Source organism: Oncorhynchus masou, chromosome 24, assembly GCF_036934945.1.
Source record: "Oncorhynchus masou masou isolate Uvic2021 chromosome 24, UVic_Omas_1.1, whole genome shotgun sequence".
Lineage (NCBI taxonomy): Eukaryota > Metazoa > Chordata > Actinopteri > Salmoniformes > Salmonidae > Oncorhynchus > Oncorhynchus masou.
This window is the reverse complement of record NC_088235.1, coordinates 92545786-92566643: the sequence shown is the minus strand read 5'-3', so window position 1 is coordinate 92566643 and position 20858 is coordinate 92545786. Positions and strand designations below refer to the sequence as shown.

General features: G+C 44.8%; 1 protein-coding gene across 1 annotated transcript in view; it reads left to right on the top strand.

The window, feature by feature from the left end:
* LOC135513039 (carboxyl-terminal PDZ ligand of neuronal nitric oxide synthase protein-like) overlaps nucleotides 1-20858 on the top strand; it is a 186801-nt gene that overhangs the window by 157045 nt on the left and 8898 nt on the right. The window contains exons 9-10 of the mRNA XM_064935692.1: nucleotides 2586-2751; nucleotides 10976-11170. Coding sequence (XP_064791764.1) covers nucleotides 2586-2751; nucleotides 10976-11170 — 361 coding nt within the window. The remainder of the gene's footprint in view (nucleotides 1-2585; nucleotides 2752-10975; nucleotides 11171-20858) is intronic.

The window sequence follows — 20858 nt, the reverse complement described above, 5'->3', positions numbered from 1 at the left end:
GCGGTTCGTTGCTCCAGAGCCTTTCCGTTCACCTTCACACTCCTGGGCCAGACTACACTCAATCATATGACCCACTGAAGAGATGAGTCTTTAGTAAAGACTTAAAGGTTGAGACCGAGTCTGCGTCTCTCACATGGGTAGGCAGACCATCCCATAAAAATGGAGCTCTATAGGAGAAAGCCCTGCCTCCAGCTGTTTGCTTAGAAATTCTAGGACAAATTAGAAGGCCTGTGTCTTGTGACCGTAGCGTATGTGTAGGTATGTACGGCAGGACCAAATCGGAAAGATAGGTAGGAGCAAGCCCATGTAATGCTTTGTAGGTTAGCAGTAAAACCTTGAAATCAGCCCTTGCCTTAACAGGAAGCCAGTGTAGGGAGGCTAGCACTGGAGTAAATGATCCATTTTTTGGGTTCTAAATACAGCTGATAGAATCCTAACTAAGTTTATTTAGTGCTTTATCCGGAAAGTAGAGCATTGCAGTAGTCTAACCTAGAAGTAACAAAAGCATGGATTAATTTTTCTGCATCATTTTTGGATAGAAAGTTTCTGATTTCTGCAATGTTACGTAGATGGAAAAAAGCTGTCCTTGAAACAGTCTTGATATGTTTGTCAAAAGAGAGATCAGGGTTCAGAGTAACGCTTAGGTCCTTCACAGTTTTATTTGAGACGACTGTACAACCATCAAGATTAATTGTCAGATTCAACAGAAGATCTCTTTGTTTCTTGGGACCTAGAACAAGCATCTCTGTTTTGTCCGAGTTTAAAAGTAGAAAGTTTGCAGCCATCCACTTCTTTATGTCTGAAACACAGGCTTCTTAGCGAGGGCAATTTTGGGGCTTCACCATGTTTCATTGAAATGTACAGCATGACTCATGACTCAATTCATGCTCCATTTTCCTTGAAGTGAGAAATGAATGCAGTGCTTTAGAGACATGGGCTGTATGTAAAGCCAGAAATAGCCCTTTGTATTCATAATGCTCCTTGAAGTCAGAAAACCACAGCAGAAGTGTTCCTATAGAAACCATCACAAAGTTTTAAGTAGAAGCGCTCGCTCAATGTCAAGTTAGAAATACCACAGTAGCACTCATTGTCAACCATTCACAAATCGATGAGCCTTTATCTTTGCTGAGTCTTCATTGCTTCTCTTGTCAGGTTATATGTCAGCGGCATGCCACCCTGCATCGCACTGCAGGCTTTCCCCTGGAGCTAAGCAGGATTGGTTGTGGCTGGTCCCTGGATGGGAAACCAGATGCTGCTGGAAGTGGTGTTGGAGGGCCAGTAGGAGGCACTCTTTCTTCTGGTCTAAAAAAAGATCCCAATTCCCCAGCAGTGATTGGGGACATTGCCCTGTGTGGGGAGCTGTCTTTTGGATCGGATGGGATGTCACTCAAGATCCCATGACACTAATTGTAAGAGTAGGGGCGTTAACCCCGGTGTCCTGGCTAAATTTCCAATCTGGCCCTCATACCATCATTGCCACCGAATCATTCCCAGCTTCCAATTGGCGCATTCCTCTCCTCCGTAACTGTTCCCCAGGTTGTTGCTGTAAATGAGAATCTGTTCTCGGTCAACTTATGTGGTGAAATATACAGCACATCCAATTAGGTCTGTGACTATTTTGGATAACGGTTATTGGTCAGCCAAATGACCTCAGTCACCATTATAATCGTTTGAATAGCAATTATTTTGTAAAACATTTTTTAAAGACTCACATTTTCTGACTGCATGTGCTGCTGCTGCAGGGTTGCCTATGCAACCAAAGACTTGTTTGCTAGAACACCTTGCTTGTTTTAACAAGGAGCATCATAGTTTCATCACGTTGTATAGAGTCCATGTTCCAGTGGAAACGCACTTAACCGCGATCCACATGCACACAATTTTTCTTTATCCTTAATTGGCAGTTACACGATTATACGGTAATTGTGCCAGCCCTACAGCCAATGCCACTCTGCCTCCCATTGGATTGAAGCTTTATAAAAGAGGTTGAATCTCAGCTCTGGCTAGTAATACCCTGTAGACTAATGCACATGCATGTTCCTTGATATTGAAGGAATCACTCAGCTACTGCTCTGGCCATCATCAGTGTCTCTCCACTTGTTTCTGAGAAGACATGATTAAACCCCAGGGTTGTCTGTGTCCTGAGCCTGGTGTTGAAACCTGGGATAGAGAAGAAATAGGGTATCTTCTTCTCTGGTTTAAATGATTTAGTGACTAATGCCACTGCAAGCTGCTCCTTTAATGGAAACTGTCTTTCTTCTTCTTTTGGTCTAATCCTGCTACAGACCATACATGGCATTAAGTTTGCATGAGCTTGAGCTTGGAGTCTGGCAGTCCACGTCTTGTACTTCATGTTATGGGTTTTGGTGAGACAGACACACTGACACTCTCAATAGCATAAAGTCGCTGTTGGTTGTTTTTTATGTAAATGAATATCTCAGGAGTGTTGGTACTCTCTCTCTCAGGTGTATCCACATACTGTTGTGTGTGTGTGTGTGTGTGTGTGTGTGTGTGTGTGTGTGTGTTCTCTCTCTCCCAAATGTGTCCTTATCTCAGACGTACAGTATGTGTGTGTTCTCTCCATCTAGGTGCACCTGTTGAAGGACCAACTGAGTGCGGAGGCTACAGCCAGATTGGAGGCCCAGGCCAGAGTGCACCAGCTGCTGCTCCAGAACAAGGACCTGCTGCAGCACATCTCCCTACTGGTCAAACAGATCCAGGAGCTGGAGGTCAAAATGTCAGGACCCTGCTCTAGTGAGTACACTCATGGATGCATTACACACACACACACACACACACACACAAGCATGGAGACAGTCTTGGGGCTCTATATTAGCAAATCTAACGCAATGGTTAATCTAAGCACAGGCAGTAGGGCTATAAATGCAGGGGTGTGTCAGAAATATTTTTGCTATTTTCACTATCACAATTATCAACGCACTTGCTGGCTTTGGTGCGAAAGGGCTGGGTTTTGATGAATAAACAAGTTGTGGGTGTGTCGAGACTTGGCCTCTCATTGGCCAATCAGAATGTGCTCCATGGCAAAATATGTGGTTGCTTCAAGTTGTGTATTTACGGTCATTTATGTATTGCCTTGGAATCAACTCCAACTCCAATGTTAGTATGTTATAGTTTGTTAAATGGCTTACAGAAACAAAATAACAAAATGTAAACCTATCTTTGCTTAAAACATTAGCTGGAACCCATTTGCAGTCCACATTGTTCTAAGTAATTGTCTGGTTTCAATAGCATTCCCACTGATATAGGGGCTAGGCCTACTGTAAATTACATTATGGCTGAGCATGGACATGCCAAACATTGTCAATAAGCAAGATTCAATTCATTATTGATAAGGCCTAAAAAGAAAACAAATAATTGGAATCATATTCAAAACATTAGGCCCAAATCTATGGATTTCACATGATTGGGCAGGGGCGAAGCCTTGGGGGGGCCTGGGAGGGTGTAGGCACACCCACTTGGGAGCCAGGTCCATCCACTGGGGAGCCAGGCCCAGCCAATCCGAATCAATTTTTCCCCACAAAAGGACTTTATTACAGACATAAATACTCCTCAGTTTCATCAGCTGTCTGGGTGGCTGGTCTCAGATTATCGTGCAGGTAAAGAAGCCAAATGTGGAGGTGTGGTCCTTGGCTGGTGTGGTTACAAGTGGTCTGCGGTTGTGAGGCCAGTTGGATGTACTGCCAAATTCTCTAAAACGACGTTGGAGAAAGCTTATGGTAGAGAAATTAACATTACATTCTCTGGCAATAGCTCTGATGGACATTCCTGCAGTCAACATGACAATTGTGCACTCTCTCAAAACTTGAGACCGCTGTGGCAATGTGTTGTGTGACAAACTGCACATATTAGAGTGGCCTTTTATTGTCCGCAGCACAAGGTGCACCTCTGTAATGATCATGATATTTAGTCAGCTTCTTGATATGCCACATCTGTTAGGTGGATGGATTATCTAAGCAAAGGATAAATGCTCACTAACAAGGATGTAAACACATTTGTGCACAAAATTTGTGAGAAATAAGCTTTCTGGTATCTGAAACATTTCTGGGATCTTTTATTTTTCAGGTCATGAAACATGGGACCAACACTTTACATGCTGCGTTTATATTTTTGTTCAGTATATTTCCAAGCTTTGTCAGGAGCCAAACCCTTGACTACGTTGATAGAAGGGGATGCTATGCTTTAGTTTTTAATCAAATAAAACTAAATGGGGAAAAAACATTTGTTTTTAGGTTTCTAAGTACGAAGTACACAGGTACCAAAATCACATTGGGCTACTCGTCTTAAATATCCCCATCAGCGCCTCCTGAAGTTAGCACTTTGGATCATGTTTTTATGAACACACCTCAAATATTTAAACCCCGCCCATCTGAGCGCAAGCGAGCTGATATAAAACAGGTAAATTGCCGAACCTGGTGTTAGGGCTGGAAAATGCCAGTGTGCCAGTTTGTACATGACAAAATTGCAAACTAACGTGTGTTTGACACTAGCAACCTCTTTAACGGGATGAGATGAACCGCCAGTGAAAGTGCAGGGCGCCAAATTCAAAACAACAGAAATCTCATAATTACAATTCCTCAAACATACATGTATCTTATACCGTTTTAAAGGTAATCTTGTTGTTAATCCCACCACAGTGTCCGATTTCAAATATGCTTTTCAGCGAAAGCACCACAAATGATTATGTTAGGTCACCACCAAGCCACAGAAAAACACAGCCATTTTTCCAGCCAAAGAGAGTCACAAAAAGCACAAATAGAGATTAAATTAATCACTAACCTTTGATGATCTTCATCAGATGACACTCATAGGACTTGATGTTACACAATACATGTATGTTTTGTTTGATACGGTTCAAATTTATATAAAAAAATCTGAGTTTACATTGGCGCGTTACGTTCACTAGTTCCAAAAACATCCAGTGATGTTGCATAGCCACATCGATTCAACAGAAATACTCATCATAAATGGGGATGATAATACAAATTATACACATGGAATTATAGATATTGTCATGTCTTATTATGTCTGTTCCTGTCCTTTCTCTTCACTCTGTCTCTCTCTGCTGGTCTTATTAGGTTACCTTCTCTTTCTCTCCTTCTCCAGGTGTTCCTCATCTCCCCTAACTAGCTCGTTCACCCTTTCCCCACCTGTTCCCTTTTTTCCCTCTGATTAGGTCTCTATTTCTCTCTCTGTTCCTGCTACTTTCGGTGTCAGATTCTCGTTTGTGTTTCTCATGCCAGAAGCAAGCTATCGTCTCGTTTGCTTCCTCCTAGTCCTATCCTATCGGAGTCTGCCTGGCAGGTGCATCCTGTACACTACTAACTATCTTTTGTTTGCACCGTGTCCAGTTCATCATATGCTACGTGTGATCAGCTACCACCGTTCCTCTGTGACCCGCACCGACCCAGAGCGACCTGCAGCCTGTCGCCGCTACCCAGCTATTCATCAGAGGGACTTTATGTTTCATTTGTCACCCTCTCTGCAGGTATTCTATTGTGCCATTGACAACGTCGGAAGAGGATCTATGCCATTCCTGTTTTTCATTAAAAGAACTCTGTTTCTGTTAAACCGCTTTTGGGTCTTCACTCAAGTACGTAACAGAAGAATCTGACCAAGAATGGACCCAGCGGCTCCGGACCCTTTTCACTCCGCCGTCGAGATCCAGGGAGCGATGCTAGGCAGACACGAGGAGGAATTGTCTGCTGCTCGACATGCCGTTGAGACCCTGGCCGCCCAAGTCTCCGACCTCACAAGACAGGTTCACTAACTCCACCTCGATCCACCGCCCACTTCCAGGGTTTCCGAGTCTCCGGAGCCCAGGATCAATAACCCGCCGTGTTACTCTGGGGAGCCCACTGAGTGCCGCTCATTCCTCACTCAGTGTGATGTGGTGTTCTCTCTCCAGCCCAACACTTACTCCAGGAGCACAGCCCGCATCGCCTACGTCATTTCTCTCCTTACCGGACGGGCGCGTGAGTGGGGCACGGCAATCTGGGAGGCGAGGGCTGAGTGTATTAACCAGTATCAGGACTTTAAGGAGGAGATGATACGGGTTTTTGACCGTTCTGTTTTTGGGGAAGAGGCTTCCAGGGCCCTGTCTTCCCTATGTCAGGGGAATCGATCCATAACGGATTATTCTATTGAGTTTCGCACTCTCGCTGCCTCTAGTGACTGGAACGAGCCGGCTTTGCTCGCTCGTTTTCTGGAGGGTCTCCTCGCCGAGGTTAAGGATGAGATTCTCTCCCGGGAGGTTCCTTCCAGCCTGGACTCCTTAATAGCTCTCGCTATTCGCATAGAGCGACGGTTTGATCTTCGTCGCCGAGCTCGTGGAAAGGAGCTCGCGTTCTCCGTTGCCCCCTCTCCGCATCACTGCCACCTGCCGCATCACTGCCACCCTCCTCCGCTGGCTCGGATGCTGAGCCTATGCAGCTGGGGGTATCCGCATCTCGGCCAAAGAGAAGGAACGGAGAATCACCAACCGCCTCTGTCTCTACTGCGGCTCCGCTGGTCATTTTGTCACCTCATGCCCAGTAAAAGCCAGAGCTCATCAGTAAGAGGAGGGCTACTGGTGAGCGCAACTACTCAGGTCTCTCCTTCAAGATCCTGCACTACCTTTCCGGTCCATCTCCGCTGGACCGGTTCATCTGCTTCCTGCAGTGCCTTGATAGACTCTGGGGCGGAGGGCTATTTTATGGACGAGACCTGGGCTCGGGAACATGACATTCCTCTCAGACAGTTAAGGGATCCCACGGCCTTGTTCGCTTTAGATGGTAGTTCTCTCCCCAAGATTCAGCGTGAGACGCTGCCTTTAACCCTCACTGTCTCTGGTAATCATAGCGAAACCATTTCTTTTTTAATTTTTCGTTCACCTTTTACACCTGTTGTTTTGGGTCATCCATGGCTAGTTCGCCATAACCCTTCTATTAATTGGTCTAGTAATACTATCCTATCCTGGAATGTTTCTTGTCATGTGACCTGTTTAATGTCTGCTATCCCTCCTGTTTCCTCTGTCTCTTCTTCACAGGAGGAGCCTGGTGATTTGACAGGGGTGCCGGAGGAGTATCACGATCTGCGCACGGTGTTCAGTCGTTCCAAGGCCACTTCTCTCCCTCCACACCGGTCGTATGACTGTAGTATTGATCTCCTTCCGGGAACTACTCCCCCGGGGTAGATTATACTCTCTGTCGGCTCCCGAACGTAAGGCTCTCGAGGATTATTTGTCTGTCATCGCTCGACGCCGGTACCATAGTCTCCTCCTCCTCTCCCGCCGGAGCGGGGCTGTTTTTTTGTTCAGAAGAAGGAGCGCTTTCTTGGTCCCTGCGCCCATGCGTGGATTATCGAGGGCTGAATGACATAACAGTTAAGAATCGTTTTATCCGCTTCCTCTTATGTCTTCAGCCTTCGTGGGGAGATCCTGCAGGGAGCCAGGTTTTTCACCAAATTGGACCTTCGTAACGCTCTACCATCTCGTGCGCATCAGGGAGGGGGACGAGTGGAAGACGGCGTTTAACACTCCGTTTTAGGGCACTTTGAATACCAAGGGTTCTTCCTTTCAGTTCCTCAACGCTCCAGCTGTCTTTCAGGCACTAGTTAACGAAAGACATGCTGAACAGCCTGCCACCCCGGCGTTTTTTTCGCCGTTTACATGTGTCGATATCCTGATTTTTTCACCGTCTCTCCCGATTCATGTAGACCGCTTTTTACCGTGGTCTCAGGACTGCCTTCATCAGCGGGAAGACAGTTATTCTTACGTTCCTCCAGCGCCATTTTTAGAGAACTGTCTTTATGTGAAGGCTGAGAATGGCCTTCCGCACGTTTTCGGACATGCGCAGTTCCTCTGTCCCTTTTCTCGGTTCCGTTCCATTTCCGCTGAGGGCATTCAGATGGATCCCGCTAAGGTCCAGGCTGTCATCTCCTTTTGAGCCTTGGCCGCGTTCTCAAGTCAGCGCGTCGAGTCCTGCAGCGCTTTTGTCCAGGTGGCACCTTCAACTAGAAATACGGTCATCATAAATTGGTCCGTTCCGTATTTCTGGGGATGTCCGGTCTTAATGATCTTCTCAAGGGTTCTTAAGATTTTGGACATATCAGTACCTAGTGGATTGGGAGGGTACATGGACTTGTGCTGGATTATAGATATCCCTTTTTTCCCTCTGATTAGGTCTCTATTTCTCTCTCTGCCTTCTCTACTTAAAAGTCCTGTGTCAGATTTTATAAAAATCTTTGACGGAAAACTTTATGTTTCATTGTCACCCCTCTCTGCGGGTATTCTATTGTGCCATTGACAACGTCGGAAGAGGATCTATGCCATTCCTGTTTCATTAAAAGAACTCTGTTTCTGTTAAACCCTTTCAGGTCTTCACTCAAGTACATAACAGAACCGCTGTGTCAGATTTTATAAAAACTTTACGGAAAAAGAAAACCATGCAATAATCTGAGACGGCACTCAGAAATATAATAAACTTATCCGCCATTTTGGAGTCAACATAAACCAGAAATTACATGATAAATATTCCCTTACCTTTGATGATCTTCATCAGAATGCACTCCCAGGAACCAGGTCCACAATAAATGCTTGATTTGTTCGATAATGTCCGTTATTTATGTCCAATTAGCTACTTTTGATAGCGCGTTTGGTACACCTATCCAATCGCTGGTGCTGGTTAACCATTTCTTCGGACAAAAACTTCAAAAAGTTATATTACAGGTCGAAGAAACATTTCAAACTAAGTACAGAATCAATCATTGGGATGTTTTTATCATAAATCTTCAATAAAGTTCCAACCGGAGAATTCCTTTGTGTCTTGAGGAGGAACGGAACGCGGGAAGATATCATGTGGTATGCGCGTGACCAGGACCTGGCTCTCTACCAGACCACTGACTTAAACAGCTCCCATCCGGCTCCATGTCACAGAAGAAGCTTCATTCAAGGTTCTACAGACTCTTGACATCTAGTGGAAGCCGTAGGAAGTGCAAACAGATCCATATCCTACTGTGTTTTCAATAGGCGATGAGTTGAAAATCGACCAACCTCAGATTTCTCACTTCCTGGTTTGATTGCTTCTCAGGTTTTTGCCTGCCATATGAGTTCTGTTATACTCCCAGACATAATTCAAACAGTTTTAGAAACTTCAGAGTTTTTTCTATCCAATTCTAATAATAATATGCATATATTAGCCACTATGACTGAGGAGCAGGCCGTTTACTCTGGGCACCTCTGTGCACCTTTCATCCAAGCTACTCAATACTGCCCCTGTAGCCATAAGAAGTTAACGGCAGACGGAAATAGAGCCGGTTTTTCTCTCTCTCCTCCCTCCATCTCCTTATCTTATCAAACCCTGTTTATCGACTCCTCCCCTCTTTCATATTTATTCTCTTCCTGGTGACTCTCTCCTCCCATTTCTCTCTCATCAAAGACCATTTCACACCTCTTTAAGCTCTCTGGCCAAGCATAGACTCCAACAGACCAACCAGCATGTTATCATGTAACCTGTTACTTTACCACCCCTTTCTCAGCTGCATCATTCTACATCATTTATCATGTTACACCTCAAAGGACCAACCTGCTCTACACCTCAGCCAACTCAGCCCTCTCCGCTCCTCCTGAGCTCACACTCCGCACCTCACCTCCTCCTAATATAGTGTTTGACACCGTTTCTCAATCCCTACCATGCCCCAGTCCAGCCTGGTCTCGTAGACTGGACGTAACATAATAAACGTAAATCTGGGACACTCAAATTAGTATGATACTGTATAATGCGTTTGGTATGGTTACATAAGACAAAAGTAAGATGGTTGGTCGGGGTGGGTGGATGGGTGGGAAAATGAATACATACCATACGAATCTTAACAACGCGGATGGATGGGCCAATGACACGAACGTCTAGCAACACATAGGTTGCAAGATCGAATTTCATCACGTACAACTTTAGCATTTGAGCAAATTAGCAACTTTTCAATTACTTACTACTTTTTGCTACTTTCTAACTACTTAGCATGTTAGCTAACACTTTGGCCTAACCCTAACCTTAACCCTTTTAGCTAACCCTAACTGTAACCCTTTAACCTAACTCCTAAACTTAACCCTAACCTAAACCCTAACCCCTAGCGTAGCTAACATTAGCCAGCTAGCTATCGTTAGCCACCTAGCCACTTACCTAGAATTCGTAACATATCATACATTTTAGAAATTCATAACACATTGTACGTTTGCAAATTCGTAATAAAAAATATGAATTGTAATTCATAATATATCAGACGAAATGGGTAATGGACATCCACAAATTAATACATACCATATGAAACATAACATATAACACAGATGGGTGGGTGTATAGCATGAACGTGTAGCAACCCACAGGTTCGCGATTTCGAATCTTATCATGGACAACTTTAGCATTTTAGCTAATTAGCAACTTTTCAACTGCATACCACTTTTTTCTACTTTGCAACTACTTAGCATGTTAGCTAACCCCTTTTCCTAACCTTAACCCTTTTAGCTAACCCTTCCCCTAACTCTAACCATAACTCTTTAACCTAACTCCTAGACTTAACCCTAACCTAAACCCTTACCCTTAGCTTAGCTAACTTTAGCCACCTAACTAGAATTCGTAACATATCATACTTTTTGAAAATTCGAACATTAGCAATTTCTTAACATATAATACGATGTGAAATGCATAACATATCATAGGAAATGGGTGATGGACATTACAAAGTAATACATACCATACTAAATGTGACATATCATACTAAATGGAGTGCTCGGTTTTACATATAGAATAATACTAAATGCTCTGAGACCAGGTTGCCCAATCTGCTCATACATCCAGGAGTAGATGAGAATGAGGCTCCTGTTAGCATTAGCCATGTAAAACAGATGAATGTAAACTCAATGTGTGGAAGGATGCTTATCTTTAATGACATTTTTATTTTCTCTTTCCCTCCTTCACTCCTTCAGTGGGTTCCCAGGATAGTCTGTTGGAGATCACTTTCCGTTCCACCGTCCCCCCAGTTTTGTGTGACCCTACGACCCCGCGACCCCAGGACCATGTCAACCTCACCTTGCCAGCGCTGGGCATCAACATGGGCATGGGCCAGGATGGGACGGCCGCCCCACTCTCCTCCTCCTCCCTGCCCCTAGGCAACCACCTAGGTAGGGATCAGTGTCTCCTCAAGCTAGAATGTTTCCGCTTCCTGCCCGGACCCCCAACACCTGAACCTCGCCCTCCTACTCCTCCGCAGCGGAGGGGTCAGAATGGGGTCAAAGGTCAGGACGGGTCAGGTTTGGTGATGTCATCAACCCGCGACGAGGTGCTTGGCAGTCTGGAGCTGCTGAGGTTCCGGGAGTCTGGCATTGCGTCTGAGTATGAGTCCAACACTGACGATAGTGATGATAGTGATGAGAGGGATGAGAGAGATGAGAGACATGAGAGAGAAGAGAGGGAGGAGAGAGAGGAGAGGGATATCATATACAGCTGGGGGTCTGATGAGGAGACCCTCCGTCTACTAAATGTGCTTAACAGACAGGGACCACCAGACTGCCTGGGGGATGAGATAGCAGTGTAGCATGACAACACACACATTCACACATGCACGCACTCATAAACACACACCAGCAAATACCACCCTTCTCGACCCAGATTGACACACACACAGCCCCACCAGGTGAAAACATCTGAACAGCCATAATAACCTGACCCCCACTGCTCCTCTCCCTCTGCTCACAGACATTTTTGCCAGAATTATCGGAAAAGATTCCTTTACTGCACCTCTGTGTGTGTACCCCAGTCTACAGGTTATGACTCAAACTGTCTGTCTACATACACAGTGTAATGGTATAGGCACTGTGCAGGCCCTAAAACATGGGTGTCAAAGTCATTCCATGGAGGGCCGAGTGTGGACTGGTTTATTATTTCCTTTCTATTTGTGTTCAATTTAGACCTAGACAACCAGGTGATGAGAGTTCCTAACTAATCAGTGACCTTATTGATCAATCGAGTACAAGGGAGGAGCGAACACCTTCAGACACTCGGCCCTCCATGGAACGAGTTTGACACGTGTCCTAAAGTGTACAGGACTGTTGGTGTCTGTTACAGAGGGAGCCTCTTCTCCCTCTCCACAATTCGTAAGCAAAGACTATTTTTAGTAAGATTATGATGATATCTGTATCTGAACATGACATTTTCTACATGGTCATTGTGATGCTCTATAATATGTATTATGTTGGTTGAGAACGTATTATTCCAGCTCTTTTTGTTTCTGACTAACCCATTTTTTGGAATCATATGTGGACTGTTCCCCTTTAAGACCTTGTGCACAAATTTATGTAAATCTTGGATTATTCAGACCTCTAGGAATGTAATTCATTTATAGGACTTTGTGTCGTATCAGTGACTAGAATGCCCGCCAGAAACTGTTCCCCTTTAAGATCTTGTGCACTAACAAGGACTAAGAGCACCTGCCAAATGTTCCTCCTATTAAACCCTATTCACCGCATGGTCATAGGACAACACTGTGTGTGGGTAGTATAGAGGTTACAGAAGTAATCATATACAGTAAAAGGCCCAAAGCAGGTCAAGACAGTTTACATCAGTCAGTTATCCTCAGCTCATCTCTTGCATCAGATTCAGTAGAGTAGAGAGCAGAGAATTGAAGTTTACAGTTATTTAAAATAATTCAACCTTTGATCAAACTTTGATCTCTGACGTTTCTGTTCTCCTGTATGTATAACCCACCTGACCCAGAGTACGGTGTGTGTGTGTGTGTGTGTGTGTGCGTTCATGTGTGTGGGAATAGTTATACCACCTCCAATCAACCCCTTTTGTGATCTCCTTGATAGGGTTAGCGAGGAAGGTTTCTAGGTTGTACTCATCCAGTAGTTAGTTGGTGAAGCATGGTGATGGTCTCAGAAGGCCTCTAGGTCTAGAGGCTAGGGTCCAGCTGTTCACCTTCCTCAATCTCTAGTGTCCTCAGTCACCCACACAACAGCCTCTGGCCTCTCCCTCACCTCTCTTCCTCTCTCCTCTCCAGTCACCCACACAACCCTCTGGCCTCTCCCTGACCTCTCTTCCTCTCTCCTCTCCAGTCACCCACACACAACCCTCTGGGATTAACATTCCCCATGTATACTCCTTTTATCCTCCTCTCCTCTCTTCCTCTCCTCTTATCCACACCAGCTCCCCTCTTCTATCTTCTCCTTTCCTATCTGCTCATCTCCTTTCCTCATCTACTGTCTCCTTTCCTATCCTCTCATCACCTTTCCTCTCCCCTCATCTCTTCTCCTCTCCAATCTCCTCTCCTTTGCTCTCCTCTCCTGCTGAAGAACGTGTTGATGATTAATAGGAGCGTTTGGCTCCAGACATGAATCAATGATCCCCAGTGTTGAACCGAGTCACACCCCAACACTTAATCTACCAATAAAGACTCATCACTCACCCTGACTAACACACAAAGGCACACACAGACAACACACATCACTGGAGTTGATAATGATTATTTGTTTAATATTTAGACAGATGCTCTTCTAAAGTTGTACATACACTGTGTAAAATGCCACACACACTCACACGCCCTATCAAACACACACACACACACAAGCACACACACAGCTCTGCCACTGTGAAAAGTCTTGCAAAGTCAGTCGGTTAGAAATGTTTGTGTGACTCTTAATATATTGACAGTTCTGCTGACTACCTACCCCTCTGACATATGATGATTTCTCCTAGTGACAGCAGAGATAACAGGGTCCTGGGAAACGCCACATGATGCTGCAGGGGTGGTGGCAGATCCTAGAGGTCACAGTGACACCGAGCGGACTTTGAAATGTTCAGACCTGTCTCTCTGTCCATGCGCACCCAGCCAACATAACAGCACCACAGTCATCAACGTCACTGTCATTGTCATACCCAGTGGCCTAGTGGCAATGTTAATTAAAGCCACACTCCCAGATTCACAGCTCTGTGGTTAATGGAGTGTGGATCACCTAGGGAGAATGGGAAAGCTGCTGTGGAATTGACCAGACAGCGCACACACGCATGCACATAGACCCACATAGACACACACACTCACACATACTCACACACACACAGCTGTGCAGTTTTATTGGCAGGCGGATGGGGTGTCCATCCCATCTGTCCTAACTGTGTGTAGGATTTTAGAGACACTAACTTGTTATTTCTGGAATGATGAAAGTGATTCCATCTTAATTAAATTCACTTTATTAGCATGGAAAACAAATGTTTACATTGCCACTCTCTCTCACACACACACACACACACACTATGTGGCAGCATTGAAGACCTTCCAGAGAAGCGTAGCAGAGGTAACAGGCTGAGGCTGTCACTGCGGCCTCAAAAGAAACAAGAACCCACGCTGAGAGAAAGATGAGGGAGTGAGAGAGAGACAGATTGACAGAGAAAGAGAGAAGGAGAGACAGAGGAGAGGGATGGAGAGAAAGATGAGACTAACAGGATTTTGTTCTTCAGTTCTGATATTTTGCTGCTGTTGGTGTTTACTGTTTACAGAGGAGATGTTTACCATGTTCTTCTGAGCTCCCTGCGTCTTCTCACATCATAATTGAAATCTAGTGAAAATATCAGTGCATGCTTTATCCCAACCATTTTGTCTACATATACAGAGGTTATCTGGTGGGTCTGGTTGTGTGGGGTTTGTGTTTATTTGTGCTTGTTTACGCACATGTGTGTGTGAGCCTACGCATGAAAACAAAAAACTATTCACCTCTATCTGTGGTGATAGGGTACATAAGCCGTCCTCCCTCGTCAGCTCAAAGACTAGGGTCTGAAAGCAGTGCAGCCTTTCCTTGTTGGAGGGGGTTCGATTCCAGGCTGTATCACAACCGGGCGTGATTCGGTGTCCCATAGGGTGGTGCACAATTGGCCCAGCGTCATCCGGGTTAGGGTTTGGCCAGGGTAGGCCGTCATTGTAAATAAGAATTTGTTCTTAACTGACTTGCCTAGTTAAATAAAGTTTTAAAAAAGCTCCCTCCACAGATTTTCTATGGGATTAAGGTCTGGAGACTGGCTAGGCCACTCCAGGACCTTAATGTGCTTCTTCTTGAGCCACTCCTTTGTTGCCTTGGCCGTATGTTTTGGGTCATTGTCGTGCTGGAATACCCATCCGCGACCCATTTTCAATGCCCTGGCTGAGGGAAGGAGGTTCTCACCCAAGATTTGACAGTACATGGCCACGTCCATCGTCCCTTTGATGCGGTGAAGTTGTCCTGTCCCCTTAGCAGAAAAACACATCCAAAGCATAATGTTTCCACCTCCATGTTTGACGGTGGGGATGGTGTTATTGGGGTCATAGGCAGCATTCCTCCTCCTCCAAACACGGTGAGTTGTTGCCAAAAGCTCCATTTTGGTCTCATCTGACCACAACACTTTCACCCAGTTGTCTTCTGAATCATTCAGATGTTCATTGGCAAACTTCAGATGGGCATGTATATGTGCTTTCTTGAGCACGGGGACCTTGCGGGCGCTGCAGGATTTCAGTCCTTCACGGCGTAGTGTATAACCAATTGTTTTCTTGGTGACTATGGTTCAAGCTGCCTTGAGATCATTGACAAGATCCTCCCGTGTAGTTCTGGGCTGATTCCTCACCGTTCTCATGACCATTGCAACTCCACGAGGTGAGATCTTGCACGGAGCCCCAGGCCGAGGGAGATTGACCGTTCTTTTGTATTTCTTCCATTTGCGAATAATCGCATCAAATGTTGTTACCTTCTCACCAAGCTGCTTGGCGATGGTCTTGTAGCCCATTCCAGCCTTGTGAAGGTCTACAATCTTGTCCCTGACATCCTTGGAGAGCTCTTTGGTCTTGGCCATGGTGGAGAGTTTGGAATCTGATTGATTGATTGCTTCTGTGGACAGGTTTCTTTTATATAGGTAACAAACTGAGATGAGGAGCACTGCCTTTACGAGTGTGCTCCTAATCTCAGCTCGTTGCCTGTATAAAAGACACCTGGGAGCCAGAAATCTTTCTGATTAAGAGGGGGTCAAGTACTTATTTCCCTCAATAAAATGCAAATCAATTTATAACATTTTTAACGTGCGTTTTTCTGGATTTTTTGTTGTTATTCTGTGTCTCACTGTTCAAATAAACCTACCATTAAAATTATAGACTGATCATGTCTTTGTCAGTGGGCAAACGTGAAAAATCAGCAGGGGATCAAATACTTTTTTCCCTCACTGTATATGTATATGTATTGCCATGGGGTAGAGAGAAATGTTATAGCTAAATCTCATGCTATTCTACACATTTCACCATAAAACAGAGATTATTATATATTTTTTCCTGTAGTTCTAAACATTTTTGTAATGCTTATGACGTGTTTGAATGCTATCTGTGGAGGGGGGGGCCCGACCTCCAGTGGGCTGCGGGGATTTGTGGAATATCAGTGGAGTTGCTGTAGCAGGGTTTCAGGAGAGTTTCTTTGTTGAGAGTGTTGCTGTAACAGGGTTCGAGGAGAGTTTCTTTGTTGAGAGTGTGTTGCTGTAACAGGGTTCGAGGAGAGTTTCTTTGTTGAGAGTGTGTTGCTGTAACAGGATTCGAGGAGAGTTTCTTTGTTGAGAGTGTGTTGCTGTAACAGGGTTTGAGGAGAGTTTATTTGTTGAGAGTGTGTTGCTGTAACAGGGTTCGAGGAGAGTTTCTTTGTTGAGAGTGTGTTGCTGTAACAGGGTTTGAGGAGAGTTTCTTTGTTGATAGTGTGTTGCTGTAACAGGGTTTGAGGAGAGTTTCTTTGTTGAGAGTGTGTTGCTGTAACAGGGTTTGAGGAGAGTTTCTTTGTTGATAGTGTGTTGCTGTAACAGGGTTTGAGGAGAGTTTCTTTGTTGAGAGTGTGTTGCTGTAACAGGATTTGATATGTTCATTCACATCTGGGGGGGGGGGGTGCTTGTCATGATCTGGGAACCACTGATTCTACTCGCTCCTGTCATCTCCAACACATTCTAGTTGATCTCTGTTAACCACAACAGAATGTATTGGATGTTATTGGTGAACTTGTGAAGGACTCTATTGATCAGACCTTTGAGTTAAACTCAGTGTAATATTTAAAATGGCTGTGCAAGTGGGAATCAATGAGATGCAACACAACACACATACATCCAGACACATGGAGAGACAGCCTATGGACTGAGCTAAACAGACCATTGATGAAATGTTATGGCCGCTTAATTCTGAAAATGAAAGAGAGAATGGGATAGAGAGGCAGAGGCCGAGAGAGAGGGTTGGGGAGGGAGAAAGACAGGGAGAGAGGGGGGGGGGTGTAACACACACAGTAACACACTGGCCCTCCATTGAGAAGCACTTTACTGTGGGGGGGAACTCATAATCCCATCGGCCAATGTAGCTGTAGGTCTAACCTTATACCTCTGACCTCCCTGTCCAAACCACAAGAGACAGGAAGCAGGACAGTTTACAACTCAACGGGAGGTTACAGAATGAACAGACCCCCTCGTATCCCTCTAGCTCTATAGTGTACAGCACTTCAATTATTCATCCCCAACACCCACTAATTTCAATTATTCACATTAAAAAACAAGGGTGTGTGAATTATAGATGTTTGGCCTACAATAGCTGTTCTCTGGGTGTGCATAGTGTGTGGCTGGGCTACTGTACTGTGGGTCAGAGGAACAGGAAGTCTAGCTCTCTGGGTCATGTCTGGCTCCAAAGTTAGACATAACTTATCTAAAATAATTAGCCTGTTTTATTTGAAGTGCTTCATTTTCATCTCCGGTTAGTGCACAGTGCAGACACTACTTTACTTTGGAACAGTCAATTAAATTAATTCATCGCCACAAATGAGCGTGTTAAATTTAATTTACTACCCAGCATTCAGTCTCGTTCAGTGACTTAAAGGGACAGTTTGACATTTTGGCAAGAATCAGATGAACTCATGAATACCATGTTTGTCTCTGCATGCAATTTGAAGGTAGTTTCTGGAGCCATTGGTTTACTAGTGTTAGCGCATGACTGGAAGTCTAGGGGAACAGCTGCTAGCTACTCCTGTAGACAGCAACTACACTACATGATCAAAAGTAACATTTCTGCGGGGACTTGCTTCCATTCAACCACAAGAACATTAGTGAGGCCTGCCACTGATGTTGGGCGATTAGGCCTGGCTCACAGTCTGTGTTCCAATTCATCCTAAAGCTGTTTAATGGCTTTGAGGTTGGGGCTCTGTGCAGGCAAGTCAAGTTCTTCCACACGATCTTGACAAACCATTTCTATATGGACCTCGCTTTGTGCACAGGGTATTGTCATGCTGAAACAGGAAAGGGCCTTCCCAAACTGTTGGCACAAAGTTGTAAGCACAGAATCGTCCAGAATGTAATTGTATGCTGTAGCGTTAAGCTTTCCCTTCACTGGAACTAAGGGGCTTAGCCCGAACCATGAAAAACAGCTCCAGACCATTATTCCTCGTCCAACAAACTTTACGGTTGACACTATGCATTGGGACAGGTAGCGTTCTCCTGGCATCTGCCAAACCCAGATTAATCTGTCAGGCTGCCAGATGGTGAAGCATGATTCATCACTCCCGAAAACACTCCAGAGTCCAATGGCGGCGAGGTTTACAGCACTCCAGCTGGCACTTGGCATTGCGCATGGTGATCTTAGGATTTTGTGCAGTTGCTCAGCCATGAAAACCCATTTCATGAAGCTCTCGACGAACAGTTCTTGTGTTGACGTTGCTTCCAGTGGCAGTTTAGAACTCGGTAGTGAGTTTTGCAACTGAGGACAGACTCGGTGCTTCAGCACTCGGCAGTCCCGTTCTGTGAGCTTTTGTTGCCTACCACTTTGCGGCTGAGCCGTTGTTGCTCCTAGACATTTCGACTTAATAATAAAAGCACACTCCTCCACTCAGCCCTGTGGTACATTGTTTCCTACTCTCCTTCACTCAGCCCTGTGGTACGTTGTCTCCTACTCTCCTCCAGTCAGCCCTGTGGTACGTTGTCTCCTACTCTCCTCTACTCATTCCTGTGGTGCGTTGTCTCCTACTCTCCTCCACTCAGCCCTGTGGTACGTTGTCTCCTACTCTCCTCTACTCATTCCTGTGGTGCGTTGTCTCCTACTCTCCTCTACTCATTCCTGTGGTACATTGTTTCCTACTCTCCTTCACTCAGCCCTGTGGTACGTTGTCTCCTACTCTCCTCCAGTCAGCCCTGTGGTACGTTGTCTCCTACTCTCCTCTACTCATTCCTGTGGTGCGTTGTCTCCTACTCTCCTCCAGTCAGCCCTGTGGTACGTTGTCTCCTACTCTCCTCTACTCATTCCTGTGGTGCGTTGTCTCCTACTCTCCTCCACTCAGCCCTGTGGTACGTTGTCTCCTACTCTCCTCCACTCAGCCCTGTGGTACGTTGTCTCCTACTCTCCTCCCCTCAGCCCTGTGGTACGTTGTCTCCTACTCTCCTCCACTCAGCCCTGTGGTACGTTGTCTCCTACTCTCCTCCCCTCAGCCCTGTGGTACGTTGTCTCCTACTCTCCTCCAGTCAGCCCTGTGGTACGTTGTCTCCTACTCTCCTCTACTCATTCCTGTGGTACGTTGTCTCCTACTCTCCTCCACTCAGCCCTGTGGTACGTTGTCTCCTACTCTCCTCCCCTCAGCCCTGTGGTACGTTGTCTCCTACTCTCCTCCACTCAGCTCTGTGGTACGTTGTCTCCTACTCTCCTCCCCTCAGCCCTGGAGTACGTTGTCTCCTACTCTCCTCCACACAGCCCTGTGGTACATTGTAGAGGTTCGACCGATTTATGATTTTCAATGCCGATACCGAGGACCAAAAAAGCCAATACCGATTAATTCCAGATTTTTATATATATATATATTTGTAATAATGACAATTACAACAATACTGAATGAACAATGAACACTTTTATTTTAACTTAATATAATACATAAATAAAATCTATTTAGTCTCAAATAAATAATAAATCATGCTCAATTTGGTTTAAATAATGCAAAAACACAGTGTTGGAGAAGAAAGTAAAAGTGCAATATGTGCCATGTAAAAAAGCTAACGTTTAAGTTCCTTGCTCAGAACATATGAAAGCTGGTGGTTCAATATTCCCAGTTCTTCAATATACCCAGTTAAGAAGTTTTAGGTTGTAGTTATTATAGGAATTATGACGCATCAACTATTTCTATCTATACCATTTGTATTTCATATACCTTTGACTATTGGATGTTCTAACAGGCACTTTAGTATTGCCAGCCTAATCTCAGGAGTTGATAGGCTTGAAGTTATAAACAGCTCTGTGTTTCAAGCATTGCTAAGAGCTGCTGGCAAACGCAGTAAAGTTTGAATGAATGCTTACGAGCCTGTTGCTGCCTACCACCGCTCTGTCAGACTGCTCTATCAAATATCAAATCATAGACTTCATTATAATATAATAAACACAGAAATACGAGCCTTTGGCCATTAATATGGTCAAATACGGAAACTATCATTTCGAAAACAAAACGTTTATTCTTTCAGTGAAATACGGAACCGTTCTGTATTTTATCGAACGAGTGGCAACCCTAAGTCTAAATATTTCTGTTACATTGCACATCCTTCAATGTTATGTCATAATTATGTAAAGTTCTGGCAAATTAGTTTGCAACGGCCCAAACTGTTGCATATACCCTGACTCTGCTTACACTGAACGCAAGAGAAGTGACACAATTTCCCTACTTAATATTGCCTGCTAACATGAATTTCTTTTAACTAAATATGCAGATCCCAAAAAATATAATTCTGTGTATTGATTTTAAGAAAGACATTGATGTTTATGATTAGGGACATTCGTTCAACGATTGTGCTTTTTTCGCGCTTTTGTTAAATCAT